At 40.0% G+C, this 23782-nt stretch overlaps 1 protein-coding gene across 2 annotated transcripts in view; it reads left to right on the forward strand.

The window, feature by feature from the left end:
* cnksr2a (connector enhancer of kinase suppressor of Ras 2a) overlaps nucleotides 1-23782 on the forward strand; it is a 371916-nt gene that overhangs the window by 112873 nt on the left and 235261 nt on the right. For both annotated transcript variants that reach the window (XM_052013677.1, XM_052013679.1), the window contains exon 4: nucleotides 191-278. In XM_052013677.1, coding sequence (XP_051869637.1) covers nucleotides 191-278 — 88 coding nt within the window. The remainder of the gene's footprint in view (nucleotides 1-190; nucleotides 279-23782) is intronic.

The raw sequence follows: 23782 nt of genomic DNA on the forward strand, positions 1-23782 counted from the left end.
TTGTATAGAAATTTTAATAATTTGATTGTCACTTTAAACAAAGTTTTGCATTGATAGTCTATTTTTAGATAGATTATTGATGCATTGGGCCTTCTCTATTGCATGATAGCTGCAATGACTTAGTTTGATCTGCATTTGTTTTTTGTTATGAATTACACTAATTATACTTATAACTTTACTTTTCCCCCAGATCTCCATTTGCCGCTGTGACAGACTATTCAGTTACTAGAAACAATGTCATTCAGCTCTGCCTGGAACTGACTACTATTGTACAACAAGTAAGGGAAATACAATCCTTTTGAGAAATTATGTTACTTCTTTGTTTCTTCAATGTGCCCTTGTGTGGGTGACTATTTCTGCCATTTTTAGTTTGATTGATTTGAAATTATCAATTTCTGCTGAATTGTGGACTCATGCATGTTTAGATTCAGAGTAGCAATTTAAAATCTGTTATAATGATAAATAGGCAGAATGTGCAACCTCAGGTGATGAACTCTGCAAGCCTCATTATAAAAAAAATCCGGAGTTTTAAAATAAAGAAGAGGGGACTCGTCGTTATGTCTCTGTTTAAGTTGATAAGTATTTACTTAGCAAGGATTGGAGGCCGAAACTCTATCTAGTTTAAAAGTTTTGTGACTGGAATTATGCTGTCTCTAATGTGATATTTAAATCAATGAAAGTGCGTAATCAATTTTTTGCAGATAAAGTTGTAATCACTGCAGCATTTATAATAAATCAAGTTGCTTCTACTTTCAGTATTTAAAAGGGGTTACTTGATTTAACAATTGAAAATAATGCACAACTATAGTGATTAAAAACACATTTCCTAATTTTTTCATTATTTCTAAATTTTGCTGTTGAAAATTGGTGAATAGATATCATGACAGTAGTTGTCTCTGCATTTTCCATTTATATTTCACCTTTATTGATTTCAAGAAATTTTGCTGGTTTGCAGGAATTTGAGCTTACAATTACCAATGAAAATTTAATACTGCATTTTCCCCAAAACCTACTGCTGAAGTAGTATCTTGATATTTTACCATTTTAACCAGTGACTTAAAATGTGAGAATTAGATGCATATTTTCTTTAGATGGAAGTTAAAGAAGTTATGAAATTTGCACACTTAGCTTACTTTTATAATGTAAACAAAACTTAATTGAAGAATTATGGGTAACTAAACATTAATTATCATAGTTTTTATCTTTAACATTAAAAACATTTAATACTGTTTTAAATCTCCTTTAATAATCAATCCACTTGCCATGTTCAAAGCCATTATTTTCTTAACAGAAGAGAGGATACCTTGGATAATATTAAAATGTTTTACTGTTAAATAAAATTTTGGCATTAGGACCTAGGATTTTGATGTGCACAAACGGATGCACTAACTGCTTGTAGATGCTTTGCTGTACACAGCATCCATTACATTTGTGAACTTACAGTTGAAAATTCCAAACATTGCATGTTTTGTAAATGAAAAAGTGCAGGAACTGAACCCACATAAGAATGAAGAGAGAATCATTGGTCATATGTCCGATCAGACAGGTGGCCAAAGGATGAAAGAATGAAAGTAAGCATGAGACTTATCTTCTTCGGGTCTCATAGTGGCTCAGTACTATTAAGTTGCTTCAGGAGCAAGTGAGACTACATTGGGAAGTGCCCAGTCAAATTTTGAGAGTAACATGACATAACGTGGAAATGTAGTTATCATATTTCACTCCATGGCAAGTACAGTTTCAATCATGTAGCACTGAGGTATATGCAATCAAATTTCTGGACTTACATCTGCAGTTTCCTTGCATAATGATTTTGCAGTCTTCAGGGAAATGGTCAACTTTCATCAGCTACTGTACTGCTCGGAGTAAAAGAGAATTGATTATTAACTGGCTGTAGAGTACTGAACTGCCTCACAAGCAGGTAATTGAATAAAACAGGACGGTGGAAGAGGACAAAGTGAAAAGTAATGCCAGATTTTAAATTAAATTTACAGGTATTATTCTAACATCAGATTTACAGACTGAATCTCTTTTCACTGTTTTAGGGTTAAGGGTCATTCTGTGTGGATGGTTCCAGAGTTCCAAGGGACTTCCCAGATCTTAAACCTTGCTATACTAGATACAGAGCAGCCTGGTTGTTGTGCTCTTTGCCATTGTTAATGACCCACCTGCTCTCAACTGATTGAGTCCAGGATTGTGATTGGATTATTTCATGCTTGTAATGTGGATCTGGAATTTGCAGGTGCTAATTAGGGGGTGGGGTTCAGAAGCAGAATCGAGAAGGTCACTCAATGTTCAGGAATGTAAAGGTAAAAATATCCTTCTTACGTCACAAGCGATTCCAGGTCTGGCTTCTTTAAAATAGACAGTCCCCTTATGGATTCGCAGCAACTTTTATTTCTGTTTCAGATTTAAACCAGTTAAAGGTTTTATAATTTTAGAAAGTTTTAAAATTTTGACTTTAAGGGCAATGTATTTCAGGTAGGTGTTTTTTAATTAATCCACACTGCCTTCTTGGACACTGTTTGTTGTGAACTTCATAGAAGCACATCTGATCCAAATGAGATCAAGCTTTCCTTTATGAACACTGTTTAAAAAGACCCAAGCAGAATGGAACTCAGTGAATAAGTGTTTTGATTATTTTATTACAGTGGTCTGTAAATGTAAAAATTAGATGCAATATGCCAAGGGACTCATGAATAAATAAAGATATAATAACTACTTTAAATACCAGTACTAAAAATAGAGATAACATTTATTTATTTCTGTTTTACTTTAACTGGTGAGTGGCCTAATGGAGTGAATGATAAAGTGCCTGCCATCCTGGCAGATGGTCGTTGATTTGAGCTCTAAAGTTTTCTGCCACTCAGGCTTGCCAATGACTTCTTTCGTGTGAATTTCACTGGTTCCAAATGTGTGACTTGCGTAACAGTACACAAGATTTCCTGACATAAGGCATCTCCATGTGGGTGCAAGAGTGGGAATCTTGATTAGTAACAGGCTACAGATCCAGTGAATTAATTGCTTCTCTGTCAAAATAGGTCTTCGTTTATAACTGGATCTTAAATCACAAACAACTGTAACAAAGCAAAGCAGCAGACTGTCAGAGGAACACCTACATTGCTTGATGCATTCTGACAAATTGATTCTCCACTTGCATGTGGTCTGCATGACTTTCTAATCCTGAGCCATTCGCCAAATTTATAACCTTGCTTTCAATGAGATTATCTAGTTGGATTAGTCTGCTCCTGGAATTGGAGACCCTGAGTGGGGATTGAAGTTCAAGCACACATTCTTTGGGTATTAAAATAATGTAGGAGGTAGGAAGAAAGAACTTCATATCGCAGTTTCCCACGCTTGATCTTAGCTGTTTTGGCAGCTGGCGGCTTCTGGCTGTGCAGGATGCCATTTTGAAAAAGTCTCTGGATAAACAATAAAACTCAGAAGATGCTAGAAGTACTCAATGGGTCAGTCAAATGGTAAATATGGGCACCTTCTGTTTTTACATTCACATCTAGAACAGGCATTTGACTGCATTGCAAGGCTTTCAAGAGTGCAAGCATTCATTGAAGGGACTCAAGTTCTTACAGACACTGCGCAGAAAACTTTGTATCAAGAGTGCCCTATGCACAAGCAAACTGTCTTCTGCATGCACTGTTCTTCAGAAGGTTGTGTAAGTTCCTCTGCCCCACTGAGAGGACTCTGCCAACCTCCACCCCTCCCCTATCATTCTAGTATGTACTCCTTCCTCAGCAACGAGCCTTAGTAGCTGGAAGGAGTCTGGTTGTATTACAGTGTGACCCTTAAAGGCTACTTCCTAAGCTTATGAGGAAAGATTCTGCTAATCAAAGACCCAGCCCCTAAAGCACACGGTTTCTGAAACACTATGACTACATGAGGGAGACCACTACCTTTGTTTTGCAGCTGGCACCATTGTATTTCACATTGTTTTTAACCCATTGCTTTTAACACATTGCTAGGGACATTACCTTAGCTAATTTAATGTCAAAAAAATGGCACACAAAGAATTTCTTGGCCAACGCTTCATTTTGCTGATGTTTGACCTCTGGATAAGCAAATTAGGAACCCAACACCATTTATGGATGAGCAAATGAATGGAGCCATTGCTGTACATTCTCCATTGAGTGGCTGAACCATTGGCTTTTGAGGGACACGAAAGGGCACTGGAAATGAGGTAAGGGAGTTTTCTGTTCCTTGTAGTCAGAGGGAGAAGGATTGGCAGGCTGTTTCCAGTCTAGTTTGTCACTTGCATTTTTCCTGTCACCACCAACCTTCTTATCACTATCAGCATCCACACCTCACTGCCCCCCAACTCACATTCCTACTAATCCAGCCCCAAGGCTGTTAACAGTTATAACTGACTGCATGTAGTCAGACCCCAGTACAAGATTGAGTTGGGCACCCAGTTAACAACTCAGTGGTTCATATATATGTGCTGTCCTGACGTAATTTCAGTGAGGGTTCAGGTGCATTTGGGCATATTTTTAGATAGCTCCACCTACCTGCAGCAAAACACAGTACAAAGTGAATGCATCAACACCACCTGTTCTCTTCCCTCCCACCACCAACATCACTTCCAATATCCTAGCACACAACAATTTTCCTTCTACTGGTTTGTGGTATTCATCTTTTTTCTACTGTTTGTCCTAATTGCTACTGACTGTTGTAAACAAATTCTGAATCAACAAGTGTACTTCCCATCAATCTGTAGAGCAGGTTTCATGCCGGGGATAATTTTGGCTTTGTGAAGGGAACTTTTTAATACAGTTTGGTAAAAAGCTTGAGTAGTGTGTGATCTTCAAAATGATAACCATTTAAAACATAAGCTTTTTCATCCTTAGTACTGATAATTAGTACTAGTAATTGTGCACCACAAATTTTTCAAAATGTCCCAATTAAATTGATTAAAACAGCCTCCTATTGTATCAATATCCAGGGATTGTGGTTCAATTACCATTCTATAACAATGGAAAAATCTTCTATTAGCATGTTAATTTGCACTATTTGATGAGACTATTTCTCTGTATCCCCACACCTCTGTCTCTGCAATTAATACAGATTCCCAGCTGCAAAATTGTTATAATTTCATATCCTACTGTTACTGACTTCTGTCTAACACATCAAGATTGCCAAAAATAATATAAGTATCTTTTTTTAATTTTCTGATTTACTGGCTATGAGAATTTGTTTCTTGTGCCCTTGAAATATTTATACCTACCTCGAAATTTAAATGAGGAAAGAAATCTGATGAAAGCCTATAGAGCTCTCACTTGCTTTCTTGAGTACAATGATTCATGTGTTTAATGTAAGTACTTTTAATAGATTTCCTTTTCTATAACCAACATGTACAGAGAAAGGTAGGAGGGGATGTGGAGCGGATGCATTTATAAAACAGGTGGGAGTCTTGACACACCCACTGTTGCCATTTAGTTTCTTCCAATTCTGCTTGATGAGCTGAGATTTACATGATGACTGAATTAGTGTGAGGAGAGTTCAAAGTGGGAGATGCCCTCAGATGTTCAGAAGAAACCTCAATAAAAGGTTTGTTTGGTCTCACCTAAAAAGTATTGTGTTCATTTTTGAGTATGTTTTTTTGGAAGGTTTTGGAAGTGTTTTGGAAGGAAATCAGGGCAAGGATATGGAGGAGATTTAACCAAGCACCAGATAAACAGAAAATACTGGAAATACTGAGCAAGTCAGGCAGTTATCTGTATAGAGAAAAACAGAGTTAATGTTCTAGGTCAGCAACCCTTCATCAGAACTCTTCAATGCCATCGACTTGGAAAGTTAGCTCTGTTTATCTCTCCACAGATGCTGGCCTCACCTGCTGATTATTTCCATCATATTCTGCATTTACTTCTGATTTCCAGCATCTGTTTTTGTTTTGCTTTTGACCAGTGATGTGAGGCTAAAGTTAAGTGGAGATACTGAAGAAGCTCAGGTTCTTCTCCTTACAGTGGAAAAGATTTAGCGTATTTAGTCGTGGTGTTTAAAATTGGAATTATTTTGATAAAGCAAACGTGCTTACAGTGGCAAAAATCTCCCTAACTGGACGCTCAGGTTTAAGACAATTAGCCAAATGAACCACGAGGAAATACATCTTTTTTTTAAGAAGCAAGTTGCTGTAATCCATAAGGTACTGCCTGAAAGGCTGGTGGAAACCGATTTAATAATAACCTGACAATTAGACAAATAACTTGTAGCAGAAAGGGGAAAGAGCACCTCACCTGCATTAATATAATAGGCTGCATGATCTGCTCCTGTGCTGTATCATTTTCAGATTCTATGATAAGTTTCAATTTTCTGATCTTAATTCTGTACGTTCTGAAGAACTTTAACTTGGTTGAACCGTTGGCTGGTTCCAGTTTGATTCAGCAATTAGCCAAAGCACCATTATCTCTGAAAACACAAATGGGGGTATTTAACACATGATTCAGTTACTAGTTTGGGGCTGTATTGGCAAAGCATATTAGTTTAACAGCAGCACCATTGTTTGCAATCTGTTATAAATGTTTGAGATGTTTATACTTTATTGCCTCATTCTGCCCACAGCACGTCTTGAAAAGCAAGCACATAAACTGCAAATTGAATTTGGCTGAGATGAGTCTAACATAAATGAAGAATTTCTATGCTTCTTTTGGTCCAATGCATGTAATAAATTAAGTGTTGGCCTGTATTTTAAGGTGCATGAAAGGTGGATCATAAATTTAGAAATGAACTTAATGAAAAGTTGGTTAACGATTTTTCCTGTCGTACTGAATGATTAGTTTTCAGCATTTTAATGTTGTAAAATACTATTTGCATTGAGCTGTCTGTTTTGCTCAAGAATAATTGCTTTAGGTATGGGTGGAAGTGACAGTGAAAGAGAATTTGAAGAATATACAGCTGCATATATAAAGAATTTAGACTTATTTACAAGATGGAAAACAATTTGTTCTTGACCTTTTAGGAAAATCTAGACAATGTTGTTTTGCCTTAAGCTTTTAAAATTGACTACAGCAAGAATTAAAACACAATTATCTTTACATTTAGTACTCTACAGTATGTATAATTTTGTCAGTCTTGCTTAATTTACAAAGACACCAATCAGATGCTGAATAATAGGATGTGTTGATGAAATACCATTTGCGTAAAAAAAAACTGTAAAAATAGTGTAACCAAAATCTTCCCAAAAGATTCAAAGGAGAACACTGACTAATATTTGATTCATGGGTAAACCTAGATGTCTGCCTCAAATTGAATGCCACAAATTATAACCTGCTATTTAACAGGCAACTCTGAACATCTTTGCTTTATTTTCCATTATAATTCCACTTGGTATCCTCCTAAGAGGTGGTGGGTGGGGTGTGGGGGTAAGACTTGTATATTGCCTAATCCAAAGCAAGTGGGCACATTTGTGCAGCTGGAGTGCATTTCTTCTGCTGGCTCACAAGCAGGGCCATAAAAGGACTTAACTTTTCCTCAAAGCTGTCCTTGGCTCCTTGTGGCATCACTCAAGGTGTGAAAAACCCTTCTGGTTTTGATTAAACCAGCAGGTTTGCAAAGGCATTAACATAGCATTCAATATTTTGACTAAAATATGTCTTTAAAAGAAAGTCAATACATCTGGGATCCAAACACCCCTCCTCATTTAAGCCCAGAAGTGAGCAGGTGGAAAGCAGGTTTGGGATTTTTAAAGTTTTAACCTCTATGGACTGGTGTCCAGAGACATAGTCTAATGATCTGGTAATATGAATTCAAATTTCACTATAGCAGCTGAGAATTTTTTACTTCAAGTAATTAAATAAATCTGGAATGAGGAAAAAAACCCTATTGTCAGCATTCTAATGAATGATACTGCGAGATTGTGGAAGGAAAATATCTGTTGGCTAATATCCTTCAAGAAAGAAAAGCTGTTGCCCTTTCCCAGTCAGATACATAGGTGACTCCAGACTCTTGATAATTTGGTTGTCTCTCAACTGCCATCTGAAATGGCCTAGTTTGTGAGCCACTTGCATGTGACTATTGGACTTCCAGGGTATTAGAGGTATGTTAGATTCCATCTTTGCCTGAAGCCCATGTGACTCTGCCCACTGCAGAAGGTGCTTGTCTCCCTTGCTGAATTTCCTCTCCCTAATTTGGGGTTTGAAATAGGAGTTGTCTGGCTGCTGTCCCAGATGGCTCATTGACTCTGCAGAGAGTAATGATCAAATCTGGCAGTTTCTTGATCTTTGTGTCTTTATTCTCACTGGGCTAAACTCTCTGATTAATCTGAGAACACTTCTTTTTTCAATTAAAAGGATCACCTCACATCGTGTGTTAACAATTAAATGATTGAAAGGTGTAAAGTAATGCTAACAGAACACTATAACACTTTTTCATGTTGCAATAGTTGTGTGACAACTCCTTGGAGGCTTCAGATGAAATAATCTGTTTAAGCACATCAACACTTACCTCATTCTCACGGAATAAATAATAATGAGGTTTGAGAGGAATTCATTATTTATATATCAGCCCAGAACTGCAATTCTGTTAGTTTTAACACAGTTTTGGAAAAAGATAGGAGTGGTCCACAAAGTAATGTCCTAAATTGGGACAAGGCAAATGTTGACATCATTAGACAGGAACTTGCAAAAGTTGATTGGGAGAGGCTGTTTGCAGGTGAAGGAATGTCTGGCAAGTGGGAGCTTTTAGAGTGAGATAGGGGGAGTTCAAGGACAGCATGTTCCTATTAGAGTGAAAGGCAATGCTGGCAGGACTCAGGAACACTGAATGATGAGGGATATTGAGGCACACATCAGGAGAAAGAAAGAGGCATATGTCAGGTAGAGGTGAGTATAAGAAATGTAGGAGGGGGATCAGGAGGGCAATAAGAGGACATGAGATTGCTTTGGCAGATAAAGGACAATCCTAAGAGATTCTACAACTGTACTAAGAGCAAAAGGGCAACTGGGGAGCAAATAGGGCCCTTTAAGGCTCAATATGGTGCCTTTGTATGGAGCCACAGGGGATGGGCAAAGTGTTAAGTTACTGTGTCCTGTCTGTATTTACTATTGGAGAAGGTCATAGAGGCAAAGGAATTAAGCAAAATGAATAGTGATGTATTGGAACATACCCACATTACCAAAGAGGAGGTGCTGGCAGTCTTAAAGGATATTAGGATGGATAAATCCCTGAGGCCAGATCATATGTATCCTAGAACATTGTGGGAAGTTAGGGAAGAAATTCCTGGGGTCCTGGCAGAGATATTTAAATCACCATTAGCCACGGGTGAGGTGCCAGAAGACTGGAAGGTGGCTAATGTTGTGCCTTTATTTAAGAAGGACTGCAGGGACAAGCCAGGGAACTGTAGGCTGGTGAGCCTAACATCCATGCTGGGAAAGTTAGTGGAGGGGATCCTGAGGGACAAGATCTACCAGCATTTGGAAAGGCAAGGACAAATTAGGAATAGTCAGCATGTTCATTCATGTCCCATGAATTTAATTGAGTTTTTTTAAAGAGGTGACCAAGAGTATTGAGGCCAGAGCTGTAGATGTTGTCTACATGGACCTTAGCAAGGCATTTGGACAAGATCCCACATGGCAGGCTACTCTGGAAGGTTAGATCACATGGGATCCAAGGTGAGTTAGCCAATTGGGGCAGTGGTGGAGAGTTGTTATTCAAATTGAAGGCCTGAGGCTGGTGGAGTGCTGCAGGGATCAGTGCTGGGTCCACTGTTGTTTGTCATCTATGTTAACAATTTGTATGAGAGTGGAGTTAGCATGGTTCGTAAGTTTGTGGATGACAGCAAAATTAGTGGTATAGTGGACAATAAAGAAGGTTATTTAAGGTTACAACAAGATTGAGATGAATAGGGCCAAGGAATGGCAGATGGAATTTAACTCAGACGAGTGCAATGTGTTGCATTCTGGTCAGTTAAAGCAGGGCAGGACTTGCACAGTAAATGGTGGGTGCCTGCTGTGGAATAGAGAGACTTAGGGGTACAATAACATAGTTCCCTGAAAGTGGAGACACAGGTAGACAGTGTGGTGAAAAAGGCATGTGGCACGCTTGCCACCAGTCAGGGCATTGAGTACAGGAGTTGGAATGTCATGATACAACTGTACAAGTCGTCGGGGAGACCGCACTTGGAGAATTGTGTGCAGTTCTGGTTTCTCAGCTATAGGAGGGATATCATTAAACTGGAAAGAATGCAGAAAAGATTCATAAAAGATGTTACTGGGATTGGAGGGCTTGAATTATAAGGAGAGACTGGATAGGCTGGGACTTTTTTCCTTGGAGCGTAGGAAGTTGAGGGGTGACCTTATAGAGGTATATAAAATTATGAGGGTCATAGATAAGGTGAATGGTCACAGTCTTTTTCTCAGAATGGGGGGAGTCTTAAAACTAGAGGCATAGATTTAAGGTGCAAGTGGAAAGATTTAAAAGGGTCCTGAGGGGCAATGTTTTCACACAGAGGGTGTTGGGTATCTGGAACGGGCTGCCTGATCTGATCTGATATCCTTATTAGTCACATGTACATCAAAACACACATCTTTTTGCGTAGTGTTCTGGGGGCAGCCCGCACGTGTTGCACGCTTCCGGCGCCAACATAGCATGCCCACAACTTCCTAACCCGTATGTTTTTTTGGAACATGGGAGGAAACCGGAGCACCCGGAGGAAACCCACACAGACATGGGGAGAACATACAAACTCCTTACAGACAGCAGCTGGAATAGGGTACAATTACAATGTTTGAAGGACATTTGGACAGGTACATGGATAGGAAAGGCCTAGTGGGATATGGGCCAAACGCAGGCAAATAGAACTAGCTCAGATGGACATCTTGGTCGGTATGGATGAGATGGGCTGAAGCGCCTATTTCCATGCTGTATTACTCTATGACTCCAATTTTGCTTGTATTGTTCAGCAGAGTTGGACTCGTCACTCCTGGTCCAGCTTAAAGTGAGACTCAGTCAATGGAGATAAGTTCACTTAATTTTTTTTTAAATAGATGTGTGTTCACAAGAAATCAATAGACCCATTGCATGATCATTGGAATACTATTCTTGATTAGAAGAAACACCTACTGATACGCCTTCATATATGTTGATCCCTCCAGTTCATATATTACTTTTATTCTGTGCCTCAGCCAATACTGGAAATCAATGTTTATCTTCTTAACTAAGTTACCTTTTAATCACAGGGTTTGTAGGTATCCATTCCAAGGTCCTTCTATTCCTATATACTCCTTAGCATCCCACCAGGTATTGTGTATTCTATCACACTTCCACCAACTGCATTCCATTTGCCACTTTGTTGCCCACCTGACCAGTCCAAGTGATCTATAAACCAGTCAACTGATATTTCCCGAAGTTCACAGCTTTATTCCTCATGATCTTGCTGTCATCAGAAAATTTCACAATCAAGCCTCCATATTTGAACCATTGCAAAAATATTTTAAAAAATACAAGTAACCTGACTGGTAATAAATGCTGTGTGCTGTATAAATTCTGTCACAAATACAAAGATATTATGAACTCTGTGAAATGTATCAATGAACAGGATGAGGGCCTAAATTCAAATTTTGCAGATGACTCAAAATATAGACATGTAGTAAACAATGAGAGGAAAAGAAACTCGCTCCTGCAGCATACAAACCAGTGAAGTGCACTAACACGTCCCAGATGAAATTTAATATAGAGATGTGTAAAGTGATGGATTTTAATAGGTGAACGAGAAGTAATTACATCTGTTCACCTCAGTTACTCCCCCTATTAGCTAATTTGAGATTCTCATCACCCTCTGGGCAGCAAAGTTTCTTCTTTATTCCCAATGTGGTGAATGTTTTGTATTGATGATCTCTGATTTTGTTCTTCCCCGAAGTGATAAGATTATCAAAACCATTCATAATTTTAAAGATCTCTGTTGGTGTCATCTCTCATCCTTTGCTTCTTAAGAGTGGATAAAAACATGGATGTTCAACCTTTCCCTATAGAGAGAAGCTCATGGATCAGCTGTCATTCTTATAATTTATTTTGGGCCCTCCCCATTGACACCATACAGCAGCGAGGGTAGAACATAGGACCCCAAATGAGAGCTTATCAATGTTCAATACTGGTATAACTTTTTTTTTCTTATTCACTCCATTCCTTTGGAAGTGAAGCTTTGTGCTTGGTTTATTTGTTAACCTGTGTTGTAACATATATAGTGAATTATGCAGACATGAGAAACTGCAGATACTGGAACCTGGAGCAAAATACAAACCATCTGGAGGGACTCAGTGGGTCCAGCAGCATCAGTGGAAGGAAATGGACATTCAACATTTTGGGTTGAGACCCTTCATTCCATTTCACTGCTCTACTGCTGCAGTCTAATGAAGGGTCTCAACCTGAAATATCAACTGCCCATTTCCCTCCACACATGCTGCCTGACCCACTGAGTTCCTCCACCAGTTTTTTTGCCAGTGAATTATGTCCATGCATTTCCACGTTCTTCTGCTTCTCTACCAAATTCCAACTCATTTTCCAAAAAGTACGTGATCCCACTTTATCAGCCACTTATACTGTATGTCTATCCTGTATGTTTATTAATGTCTTGTTGTAGTTCATTGTGACCCCACTCACAGCAGACTAGCTGGTGTTGTAAGCAAACTTAGAAATTGAGTTCATGATTCCAAGGTCTATATTGTTGTCATAATATGTGAACAGTGGTGATTGTAGCACTGAAACTGATGGACTTCACTTCTCACATTCTGTCACTCTATACCTAATCTTTATCTCAATTCACTATTCTGTGTTTCAGCCAGCTATTTCTACTCGTCTCTTGATAATTTCTCCATTTCTTACATATTTCTTGACTCTACCATTAATAGGTAGCCTGTAGTCTGCCCATTTCTTGTGATGGGTGATTTGTTATTTCAATCTCCATCCACCCCTTCCCCTTCTCTAAACATGGTGTACCTGCCATGCTTAATTCCCAGTTATGAATATTTTTTGCAGTCTTGTCTCAGTTACTCCCCATCCCCCACCAAAGTATCAGATTTCCTGGATTGTACTATCATTTCCAATTACCGTATTTTAATCTGAACACTAGCCATTACTGCAGAAATAATTTAATTCATTTTTAATAACAGTTCCCCTCACTTTACTTTTAGCCATCTTTTTGCGTAAGTGACCTTTTGTATTCTCTGGTCACTTATGTCTTCTGTAAAGTTCTCCTTTTCTGTTTTGTTGGTATTTAAACTGGTTTCATCTCCAGGGGATCTCCCACCCCACCCATGCTGATCCATCAGCAATGTTCATGCCCTGTGAGTAAATAAAGACGATTCAGATCCCTTAAAGAGACATTCTCCATGTTCCTTCCCTCTGTGCCGATGATGATACTCACCACCTGACCCTATTCGTGGCAAAAAAAAAGACCAATAAAATCAACATGCCAGAAGTATTGATCCACCTAATCAATACAAAGCAATACTTCACTCGTCTAATCAATTTGCCTGGAGTCTTCCTGTCTTCTGCATGCCTTTGTGGTCCTGCTTCTTACTCTCAGGGCTTCCCCTAATGGCAGCAGACACACTGGCCAAAGGCTGCTTAATTGCTGTGAAGGATGACCTTCAGTAGCTCTGCATCTAGATAGTCCAGCTTTTAACAACACCACCTCGCTGTGGAGAGCTGCAATCAAACCAGCCGCTTGACTGGTTACAATGAGGGCACTGTTAGAGAGGCAGTGGGGGGAGCATGAATGGTATTATCTGGGGAAAAAAGACAACTGTTTCATACTCCTCGAGGCTGAGATCAAACCTTGGGGTGATGCATCAATAGTAGTAATGTGGAGGGCAGATTATGGAGTACTATGACACTCTTCAAACCCTGTGAACAGTGGAATCTAGAGCCATTATAGGCAAAGCCTTGAGCCTGTGCAGTGGAAGTTTCAGCCTGTACCTGTGCTGCAATTGAAGCTAAGACCATTACTGTCAGATACTGAAGCTGCCCACCACTTTCATGCTGGAAAAGATAGTCCTTAGGCTCCTCATAAATCCATGTGCAATATTGGAACTGGACTCCTTCATTTTGCACAGCTTTTCAGGCTGACCTAGCAATACCCCAGGAATTGGACATGCATACAAAAGAGCTTTCGTCTGTAAGCAGCTCTGTCAAAGTTTTCATTAAGGGTGACATGAGGGGAAAGTTTCTTATGCAGTGTGTGGTTGGAATCTAGAATGCACTGCCTACAGATACATGGAGGGAGATTCCAATGTGGCTTTCAGAAAGGAAATTGGATAAATATGCAGTGGAGAAACATTTGAAAGGATACAGAAAAAGGTCTAGGGATGGAGATAGTGAGTTGCTCTGGTAGAGAGACAACATGGACAATGATGGGCTGAAAGTCCTCCTTCCATGCTGTAATCATTCAATCTATGAATCTAGTTGAATCATCTTGAGCATAACTTGTGTGCAACCTCACCTTTTGGGGTCCTTTCTGCTTCCCTTGGCTACAAGCCATTTGCAGTCAGTGACTTGCCCAATATAAGTCCTGGCATAAGCTCAATGGGGTGAATAGCTTCCTTCTGTGCCATAACCATTATAGATTCTGAACCACCTCTGGCTGTGCACAAAAGTGAAGTAGCTGAGCTGGTGGTGTTGAATATTAGATCAATTGACGAGATGTCTTCATCAGTTTTCTCTTGCTCAGCATTTGGGGGCTGAACAGTGAGAGATTACAGGGTTGTAGAGTTATGGAGTCATGCAGCACAGAACCAAGCCCTTCAGCCCACCATATCCATTGTACTTGTCCCATTTACCCACATTTGGTCCATTGCTGGGTATCAAAATGGTGAAAGGAAAAGCATCTGAGGGGGAGAGGTCCAGGAGGTTTAAACGTGCCCACTCCACCCCTCATTACACTTCAGTGCATAGGGTACGTTTCATTGAAGAAAATTATTGTATTGAGGCTCTGCCTCCATTCTTAGGTGGATAAAAGGATCCCATGGCATTTCCAAGAGGAACAGGAGGGTTTTCCCCATTGTGGTGCCAATACTTGTTCTCCAACCAACCTGTTTAAAAGAGAGTCTGGTAAGAGGGGCATGTTTAAACTTCCTGGATCTTTTAACCAGAAGTTATTGTGGGATGAGGGAAAATTGAATGTTATAAGGAGGATTAAACAGGAGTATGCCATCATACTCGACAGTTTCTGGGTCCAAAACCTGTGGCACCTGCTCAAGTGATGTGCAACAGGCTCTCCTCCAGATCACTGAGTCTTTGCACAGGGTAATGGCCATTACAAGTCCAATGCTGTTGCAGGCCATTGTGTAGCTTTGTAATGGAAAAGCACAGGAATCAGTTTTTTCACAGCAAGTTCACACATACTGGGATGTGGCTCAGACTGGATCACCAGACTTTCTGTTAAACAGACTGGTTGGAGAACAAGTATTGGCACCACAATGGGGAAAACTCTCCTATTCCTCTTGGAAATGCCATGGGATCCTTTTATCCACAAGAATGGAGGCAGAGCCTCAATACAATACTTTTCTTCAATGTAACATACCCTATGCACTGAAGTGTAATGAGGGTTGGAGTGCTGTACTGCTATAAGAAGCAGTGGGAGCAATGCATTTGCAAATAAATATTGTAGGGAGGGGCTTACAACCCGTTCTTTGTTATATATTTTAAAGTTTTGGATGAAATTATCAAAAATGAAGTATTGCAGATGTTATCAAACCTGAAGGTGTTGGGAACCAATGGAGAAGAGTGAAAACAGTTTCAGAAAGATAAAGGTCCTGGAAACCAGGCTAGTACCTGGTTCAAATTAAACTAATGTAAAATAATTGGCTCAGGAAAAAATATGAAAACAATGAATCTTTGTTCAAGGGTTTGCTGAATAGGTAAAAGGAAAATATATCTGTGGGATGTTGAACCATTAGCAGAATGCAAAGCAGAGTTGGAAAGATAAACCACATAAAATTTCAGGTTGAATTAGCAGAGGCAGTTTATTTCAGAGTGAGTGGTGTCACTGCACAAGGGACTGGTTATGACAATCTGAAGCACAAGTCACGAGTATTAAGTATTTGTTCTTGTAATAATAAGAAGGATCCTTCTGGTCTTTAATGTGTGTGGTATCAGACAACAGACACATCACCAGAGAAGTCTGAATTGTGAGAAAGAATTAGGAAAGTTGGGTTTATTTGGATTAACTTTAGATATGACACAAGCTTTCAACATTATGAGCCAGTGGGCAAAATTAATCCTGATAAATTGTTCATAAGCTTTCAATTAAAATACATAAGAGAAAATAAGAAAGGTAATAAATGTCATAATCAGGTTGGAAAAAAACTAAATTATCAGGGAAGTAATCAAAACAAATTTGTCAATACATTCCAGAGATTGGGGGACACTGTGGAACACCACATATATCAAGTATTTTAAAATACGTGACATCAATCAGGAAATCACCACAGGAGTTCCTCAGGACTATGCCCTTGCCCTAGCCATCTTTGGCTGCTTCATCAGTGGCCTTCCTTCCATCACTGGGTCAGAAATGGAAACATTCACTGATGATTGCACAATGTTCAATTTCATTTGCAATTCCACAGAAAAAGGAAGCTGCCATTGCCAGCAGTAGAGATAGCCCGATGTGGCAAATAACATTCATGACAGTTTAGTTTTAAGCAATAGCCATCCCTACCAAGCAAGATTTGAACCATGTGCCCTTGATTTTCAAAAGCATTGCAATCACCATGTCCCTCACCATCAACATTATAAGGGTTACCATTGATCAGAAGATCAACTGCATCTGCCACATAAACATAGTGGCTACTCAATCAGGTTGGGTATCACCTCCTGATCCCCAAGCATTTCTAACATCTGTAAGGTACAAGTCAGGAGTGTTATTTGTCTGTGTGAGTGTAGCTTCAACTCAGCACCTTTCAGGACAAGGCAACTGGCTTGATTGGTACCCCATCCACACCATATACTGTATATTCATTCCCATCAGCTCACCATGGCTGCCAACTGTAAGATCAGCTCACCATGGCTGCCAACTGTAAGATTACTAACTTACCTAAGCTATTCTGACAGAACCTCACAAGCCCATGACCTCAACCACCAAGAAAGACAGCAGTCGGCACATGGGAACACCACCATCACCAGTTTCCCTTTTAAATCAGGCACCACATGGACCTGGAAGTATATCGCTGTTTATTCATCATTGCTGGATCGAAACACTGAAACTATTAACCCAACAATGCAATGGCTTTACAACCCACAAGAATGACAGCTCACCTTCTCAAGGATATTTGGGGAAGGACAGTAAGTGCTGCCCAGATCACGTAAGTAGTCAGAAGGCAAAAGAGTATTGTTTTCAGGTGAGGTACAAAGGCAGGTTGACAGTTCAGGTGGACGTAAAAAGGAACTTTCATGGCAGTATTTCAAAAAAGAGTAGGGAAGGTCTGCTCAGGATAGCAACACTAGGCCACTTGTCCACTCAAGCCTGCTCCTCCTTTGATAACATAATAGCTGATCTAACATTCCTTAAGTTCATGCAATAGTGGCTTTTTATTTACCATGAGAGTGTTAAACCAAGATGCTGCTGCTGCATCATTTACATTCTGACCCATAGGAAATGGGTCAATGCTCTTGTGGCCAGCATGGAGATGAGATAGAGTAGCAGTTAGAGTTATTATTCAAAACCACAGGGAGAGAGGAAACAGGAATGAGAAAGAGGTAGTGGTGCATGGGTTCCAATGGGGTGGACCCTCTGACTATGGTGCTGTAAGCAGTTCACAATGTTTATGGAAGTTGATGAACAGCAATTATTTCTTAAATAAAAATTCCAGGGTACACCATATTTTTCAACACATAAAAGTGATGTTCCAGTCATCACATAGTTTACTACTTTCAGTGTGATGTACTCCTCATTTAATTGCAAGTTATTTATCGAGGCCATGAGGCATGAGCTTTCGATCCAGTTTCTCTTGTTCATTATTTAGAGCCAGCCATGCACAATAGCATGTGGCAAAATATGACAGAATAATGCAAACTAACACCTGCATTGGGTGAAACCTGATTAGGAAGTTCCTGCTCCAATTTCCCAATGAGGCAACTTCAATGGGAAATGGGTGCAAAGCACTTCAAAACAATGCCAAAAAAACAAGCAGAAGAGGGTCCAATGTCGAGACAACTCTGTTTGAAGGGAATACTTGAAAGGTGATTGTTCCACCATAGTACTAATCATCTGGTGCACATTAGTATTCAATTGTTCTGTAATTTGCATGATGTGTTAAGTGAATAACAAATAGCCTTGTGTGCTGCATCTTCTGTGGGTCAATGTAATAACTGTGGATAAATCTATCATAGTGCTTAAACACTCCTGAATAGTGAGTCCTTGTATTGGTACTTGAAGTAGACTGCTGCCCTAGTTTATTGAAGGGTAATCTGCCCAGCAGAAGATTATGAACTGGGCTAACTTTCATCATCATATAAATTCAGACAGTGGACATTTAGGTCAACGTAGCATTTTTTTAAACATATTGTTGCCTATTTATGCTGGTTTATAACATTCTTAGAGCCCTGGATAGTGCTATAGTTCACTGGTACAGTGAGTGATCACTATAAAATGTGAGTTGGTTCTAAAAGATCTTTGAATTGGCACAAATATGAAAAATGGTTTGACAAACAAACCCTCAAGTAACTAATTCTCTAACTTCCCCAGTTTTTCTGGAAATATTATGTTTCATCTGAGCAACCCCCTGTATCATCCTTTGTAAAGAGAATTTCTTTAAAATGTTTTGTAAGCTATAAATACTTAAATTAATTCATCATTTCATATTTTTCTCTGCAATATGTTTATTTTCTTTTTGTTTTACTTGGTATTGGTTTATTATTGTCACTTGTGCAGAGGTACAGTGAAAAAGTTGTCTTGCATACCGATCGTACAGGTCAGTTCATTACACAGTGCAGTTACATTGAGTTAGTACAGAGTGCATTGAGGTAGTACAGGTAAAAACAATAACAGTACAGAGCAAAGTGTCACAGCTACAGAGAAAATGCAGTGCAATAAGGTGCAAGGTCACAACAAGGTAGATCGTGAGGTCAGAGTCCATCTCATCGTATGAGGGAACTGTTCAATAGTCTTAACACAGTGGGCTGTCCTTAAGCCTGGTGGTACGTGCCTTCGGGCTCCTGTATCTTCTACCTGATGGAAGAGGAGAGAAGAGAGAATGACCCAGGTGGGTGGGGTCTTTGATTATGCTGGCTGCTTCACCAAGACAGCGAGAGGTAAAAACAGAGTCCAAGGAGGGGAGGCTGGTTTCCGTGATGTGCTGGGCTATCCCCACAACTCTCTGCAGTTTCTTGCGGTCCTGGGCAGAGCAGTTGCCATACCAAGCCGTGATGCATCCAGATAGGATGCTTTCTATGGTGCATCAATAAAAGTTGGTGAGCGTCAAAGGGGACATGCCAAATTTCTTTAGCCTCCTAAGGAAGTAGAGGCGCTGGTGAGCTTTCTTGGCTGTGGCATCCACGTGATTTGACCAGGACAGGCTATTGGTGATGTTCACTCCCAGGAACTTAAAGTTCTCAACCCTCTCGACCTCAGCACCATTGATGTAGACAGGTGCATGTACACTGCCCCTTTCCTGAAGTCAATGACCAGCTCTTTTGTTTTGTTGACATTGAGGGAAAGGTTGTTGTCATGACACCATGCCACTAAGCTCTCTATCTCCTTCCTGTACTTCGATTCATCGCTGTTTGAGATACAGCCTACAACGGTGGTATCATCTGCAAACTTGTAGATGGAGTTAGAGCAGAATCTGGCCACACAGTCGTGAGTGTATAGGGAGTAGAGTAGAGGGCTGAGGACGCAGCCTTGTGGGGCACCAGTGTTGAGAAAAATTGTGCCGGAAGTATTGCTGCCTATCCTCACAGGTTGTGGTCTGTTGTTTAGGAAGTCAAGGATCCAGTTACAGAGGGAGGTGTTGAGTCCTAGGTTTCGGAGTTTGGTGACAAGTTTGCTCGGGATTATAGTATTGTAGGCAGAGCTGTGGTCAATAAACAATAGCCTAACGTAGATGTCTTTACTGTCCAGATGCTCCAGAGCTGAGTGTAGGGCCAGGGAGATGGCATCTGCTGTAGACCTGTTTCAGTAATAGGCGAATTGCAGTGGGTCAAGATTGTCTGGGAGGCTGGAGTTGATGCGTGCCATGACCAGCCTCTCAAAGCACTTTAAGAAGTTGCTTGTTATTCATCCCATGAATGATGGGTTTCTCAACAGTTAAAATCTTTCCTCTTGTAAAACATTGGTTATGTTGCAGGTTGAACTTACTGTGGCAAATTCTGACTATAGCTCTTCCACTAGTTTCCTTGAATATTTTCCATTTGTGCTGAGGCCCAGTTAACATCTGCCTGTGAGCACTGCCTATGAGCACAAGCTCCCTTTGAGCTTGAATATTTTAAATCTAATGATACAGTAACCTAGATCTTTAAATATCACTTGAGCTCTGGTTTGTAGCCATATATTTCCCAAATCAGTGTCCACATTTTGTCTTTGATCTTGTTGGTTGCTAAACAGCCCATTTAGTTAAATATAAGAACATAGTGCATGCAGGAACAATTATGTGTATAGTGCCTAAATAAGTCTCAAATAGGTGCAATGTAAATGCAGATATCCTAATTTAATTAAAATGCAGTACATTTAAGATCCCGGGCACATACGCTCTTGTGCTGAGTTGGAATGTTGAGTAGCTTCATTGTCCTGGAATTTGCAGCTCACCAGAGGTCAACTTACTGGATGAGTGTGACTCTAGCACTTGTGAAGAGGCCTTGTACCATACCTAGGCCTTCCATGTAAAAACTCATCATGTGGGTGTCTCAGAACAAGCTTCACCCCACAAAGCAGTTATAAACCACTTGGTTTGACCAGCTGCTTCAACAGTAAAGAACTTCAAGTATTAATAATATTCAGAAAACGAAACATTTAAAAAATGTTTATTAATAATGTGAAAACAAACAACTTTTGTATGTTAGGGTCAAGTGCTGCAAGATTTTACACAGCCAATGCTGAACTCCAGTGTCAGAGCATCAGAGCTGCTGTTAAGATTCATGGTGGACTTCCTCAAGCTGTACAACCTCACCAATGCATCTGGCAATTTGTTATGCATACCCACCAGCCTACTTAAGGTACCCTTGTCAAAGTCTTCATCTGAGCCCCCGTAACAGAACCATCTTGTAGCCCGTGCTATCAGTCTGCTGGCATCTATGCAATTAATTCCACCCCCCCCCCCCACCCATGCCCTGCTGCAGAGCTCTCTTGTTCAGTCTCATCACACCCAAATTCCATCTCAGTGCTGTCTCTAACTTATGCTTCCTGAGTACATGAAAAGGTGATTGAATGTATGAAATTAAGTGTTAGTGCTTACTGTTGTTTGACTATCTGGGCAGTTGCAGTTCTTGGGTTTCCAAAAAGGAGAAGGGACAGTGTCTTGAGGGGAGGGGCTTCTTTAGCCATTTGCATCTTGTAAGTCAGAAGCAATGAGGCTAAAGAGGAATGTGAGAACAAGAATTAAGGGTGGCACAGTAGCACAACTGGTAGATGCTGCTGCCTCGCATCTGGGCTCAATCCTATCCTCGAGCGCTGTCTGTGTGGAGTTTGCACATTCTCCCTGTGATTACTTGAGTTTTCTCCAGGTGGTAAATTGGTTTATTATTGTCGCATGTACTGAGGTACAGTAAAAAACTTTGCTTTGCATGCCATCCATACAGATCATTTCATCACGTCGGTATATTGAGGTAGTACAGGGGAAAGCAATAACAGAATGCAGAATATAGTGTTACAGTTACAGAGAAAGTGCAGTGCAGGCAAACAATAAGGTGCAAGGCCATGATGAGGTAGATTGTGAGGTCAAGAGTCCATCTTATCATACAAGAGGTCCATTCAATAGTCTAAAAACAGCTGGAAAGTCTTTGATTATGTTGACTGCTTTACCAAGGTAGCGAGAAGTGCAGATAGAGTCTATGGAGGGGAGGCTGGTTTTCATGATGTGCTGAGCTGTGTCCAGAAATTTCTGCAGTTTTTTGCGGTCATGGGCAGAGCGGTTGCCATACCAAGCCGTGAGGCATCCGAAAATGATGCTCCAGTTTCCTCCGACATTCCAAAGACATGCGGGTTGGTAGGTAAATTGAAGAATGGAAATTGTTCGGAGTGTATAGGTGAGTGGTAGAATCCGGGGGAGTTGATGCAAATGTTGGGAAAAGAGGGGGGTAATGTGATTCCTTCTGTGAGCTGATATAGACTCAATAGGCTGAAATGGCCTCTGTCATAAGGGAATATGGAAATATGAAAGTCTGAAGATACCATCTTCTTTCGTTCTCTCTGCTGGCCACTACCTCAGCAGCAGATGTCCTGAAGGTGTCCAACACTATTTCCTCCATGTGGATAAGGGCACAAAGGCTGAACTCTCCCCCTGCTCTTCCTGCTTCCTGTTATGCATCACCTTCTCCGACTGGAGGGAAGAAATGCCCTTCTGTGTGCTGTACAGTATTTTTGGGTGATGCAACAAAATAATTGACCAAGTGAGCCACACATGACATGTGGATGTAATGTATGCACCAGAATGAAGTGTCAGTGAAGCATATGAATACTGGGAATGAACCCTGATGGATAAAGATTCTTGGTAAGTGAGTAACAGCATGTCATTAACATTTGTTCTGCCAATTAAATGATAACAAATCTCCCAATGAACTAACTGGGAGCAAGAAGGTTGAAATGAAATGAAAGAGACAATAATTCAGAAATATCATAACTGCAAATCATATTCTTTAATTCTTCTCACACCCTGGATTTATTTTAGATAGTTGGGTAGATGATGGAGCAGCATACATTTGGATTTACAAATTATATCATCAGAGCCTAGTTGTAATACAGCAAATTGTCTTCTATGTTCAAAAAAGGGTGCAAGGATAAACCCAGTAATCACAGACCAATCACTTTAATCTCAATGGTGAGGAAAATTCCAGAAACAAGGATCAATGGAAGAATTAGCAGTCATGAGGACAAGTATGGATTGTTTAAAGAAAGCTAACATAGGGAAATGTAAATTGTGTCTAACTAAACTGAGTTTTTTTATGAAATCGCAGAAAGAGTCAATGGGGGAAATGCAGTTGATGTGGTATATATGGACATCCAAAAGGCACTTGATAAAGTGACACATGACAGGCTGACAGGCTCAGCAACAAGATTGAAACTCAATGAATAAAAGGGGCTGGAAGAACATGGATAGAAAATTGGCTAAGGAACTGGAAACAGAGATTGTGGTGAAAGAGACTGGAGGGAAGTAACGGTGGATTTTCCCAGGCTTTCGTACCAGGACCACTGCTTTTCTTAATACATATTAATGATATGGACTTGGGTGTAAAGGCACATTTTCCAAATTTGCAGATGACACAAAATTTGAAGGTGTAATGACCTGTGAGGAGGATGGTGATTGACCAGGTGGATATATATATAGGCTGGTGGAAAAGGTGCACAGATGAACTTAATGCTGAGAAATATGAAGTATAGCACTTGGTAGGAAGGGTGAGAAGAGGCAATGTAAACTAGATGGCATAATTCTAAAAAGAGTTCAATGGAGAATTGGAGAATATATGTACATAGTTTGTAGAAAGTGGCAGGGTAGGTTAAGAAAGTAGTTTAACAGTTTATAGAATATGCTGTATTCTATATTGTATCTGCAAGGAAGTCTTGATGAACTGTTATAAAATACTAGTTCAGTCATAACTGGTCTGATTAGTAAGTTTACATATACAAAAATTG

The sequence above is a fragment of the Pristis pectinata genome, chromosome 4, assembly GCF_009764475.1.
Source record: "Pristis pectinata isolate sPriPec2 chromosome 4, sPriPec2.1.pri, whole genome shotgun sequence".
Classification (NCBI taxonomy): Eukaryota; Metazoa; Chordata; class Chondrichthyes; order Rhinopristiformes; family Pristidae; genus Pristis; species Pristis pectinata.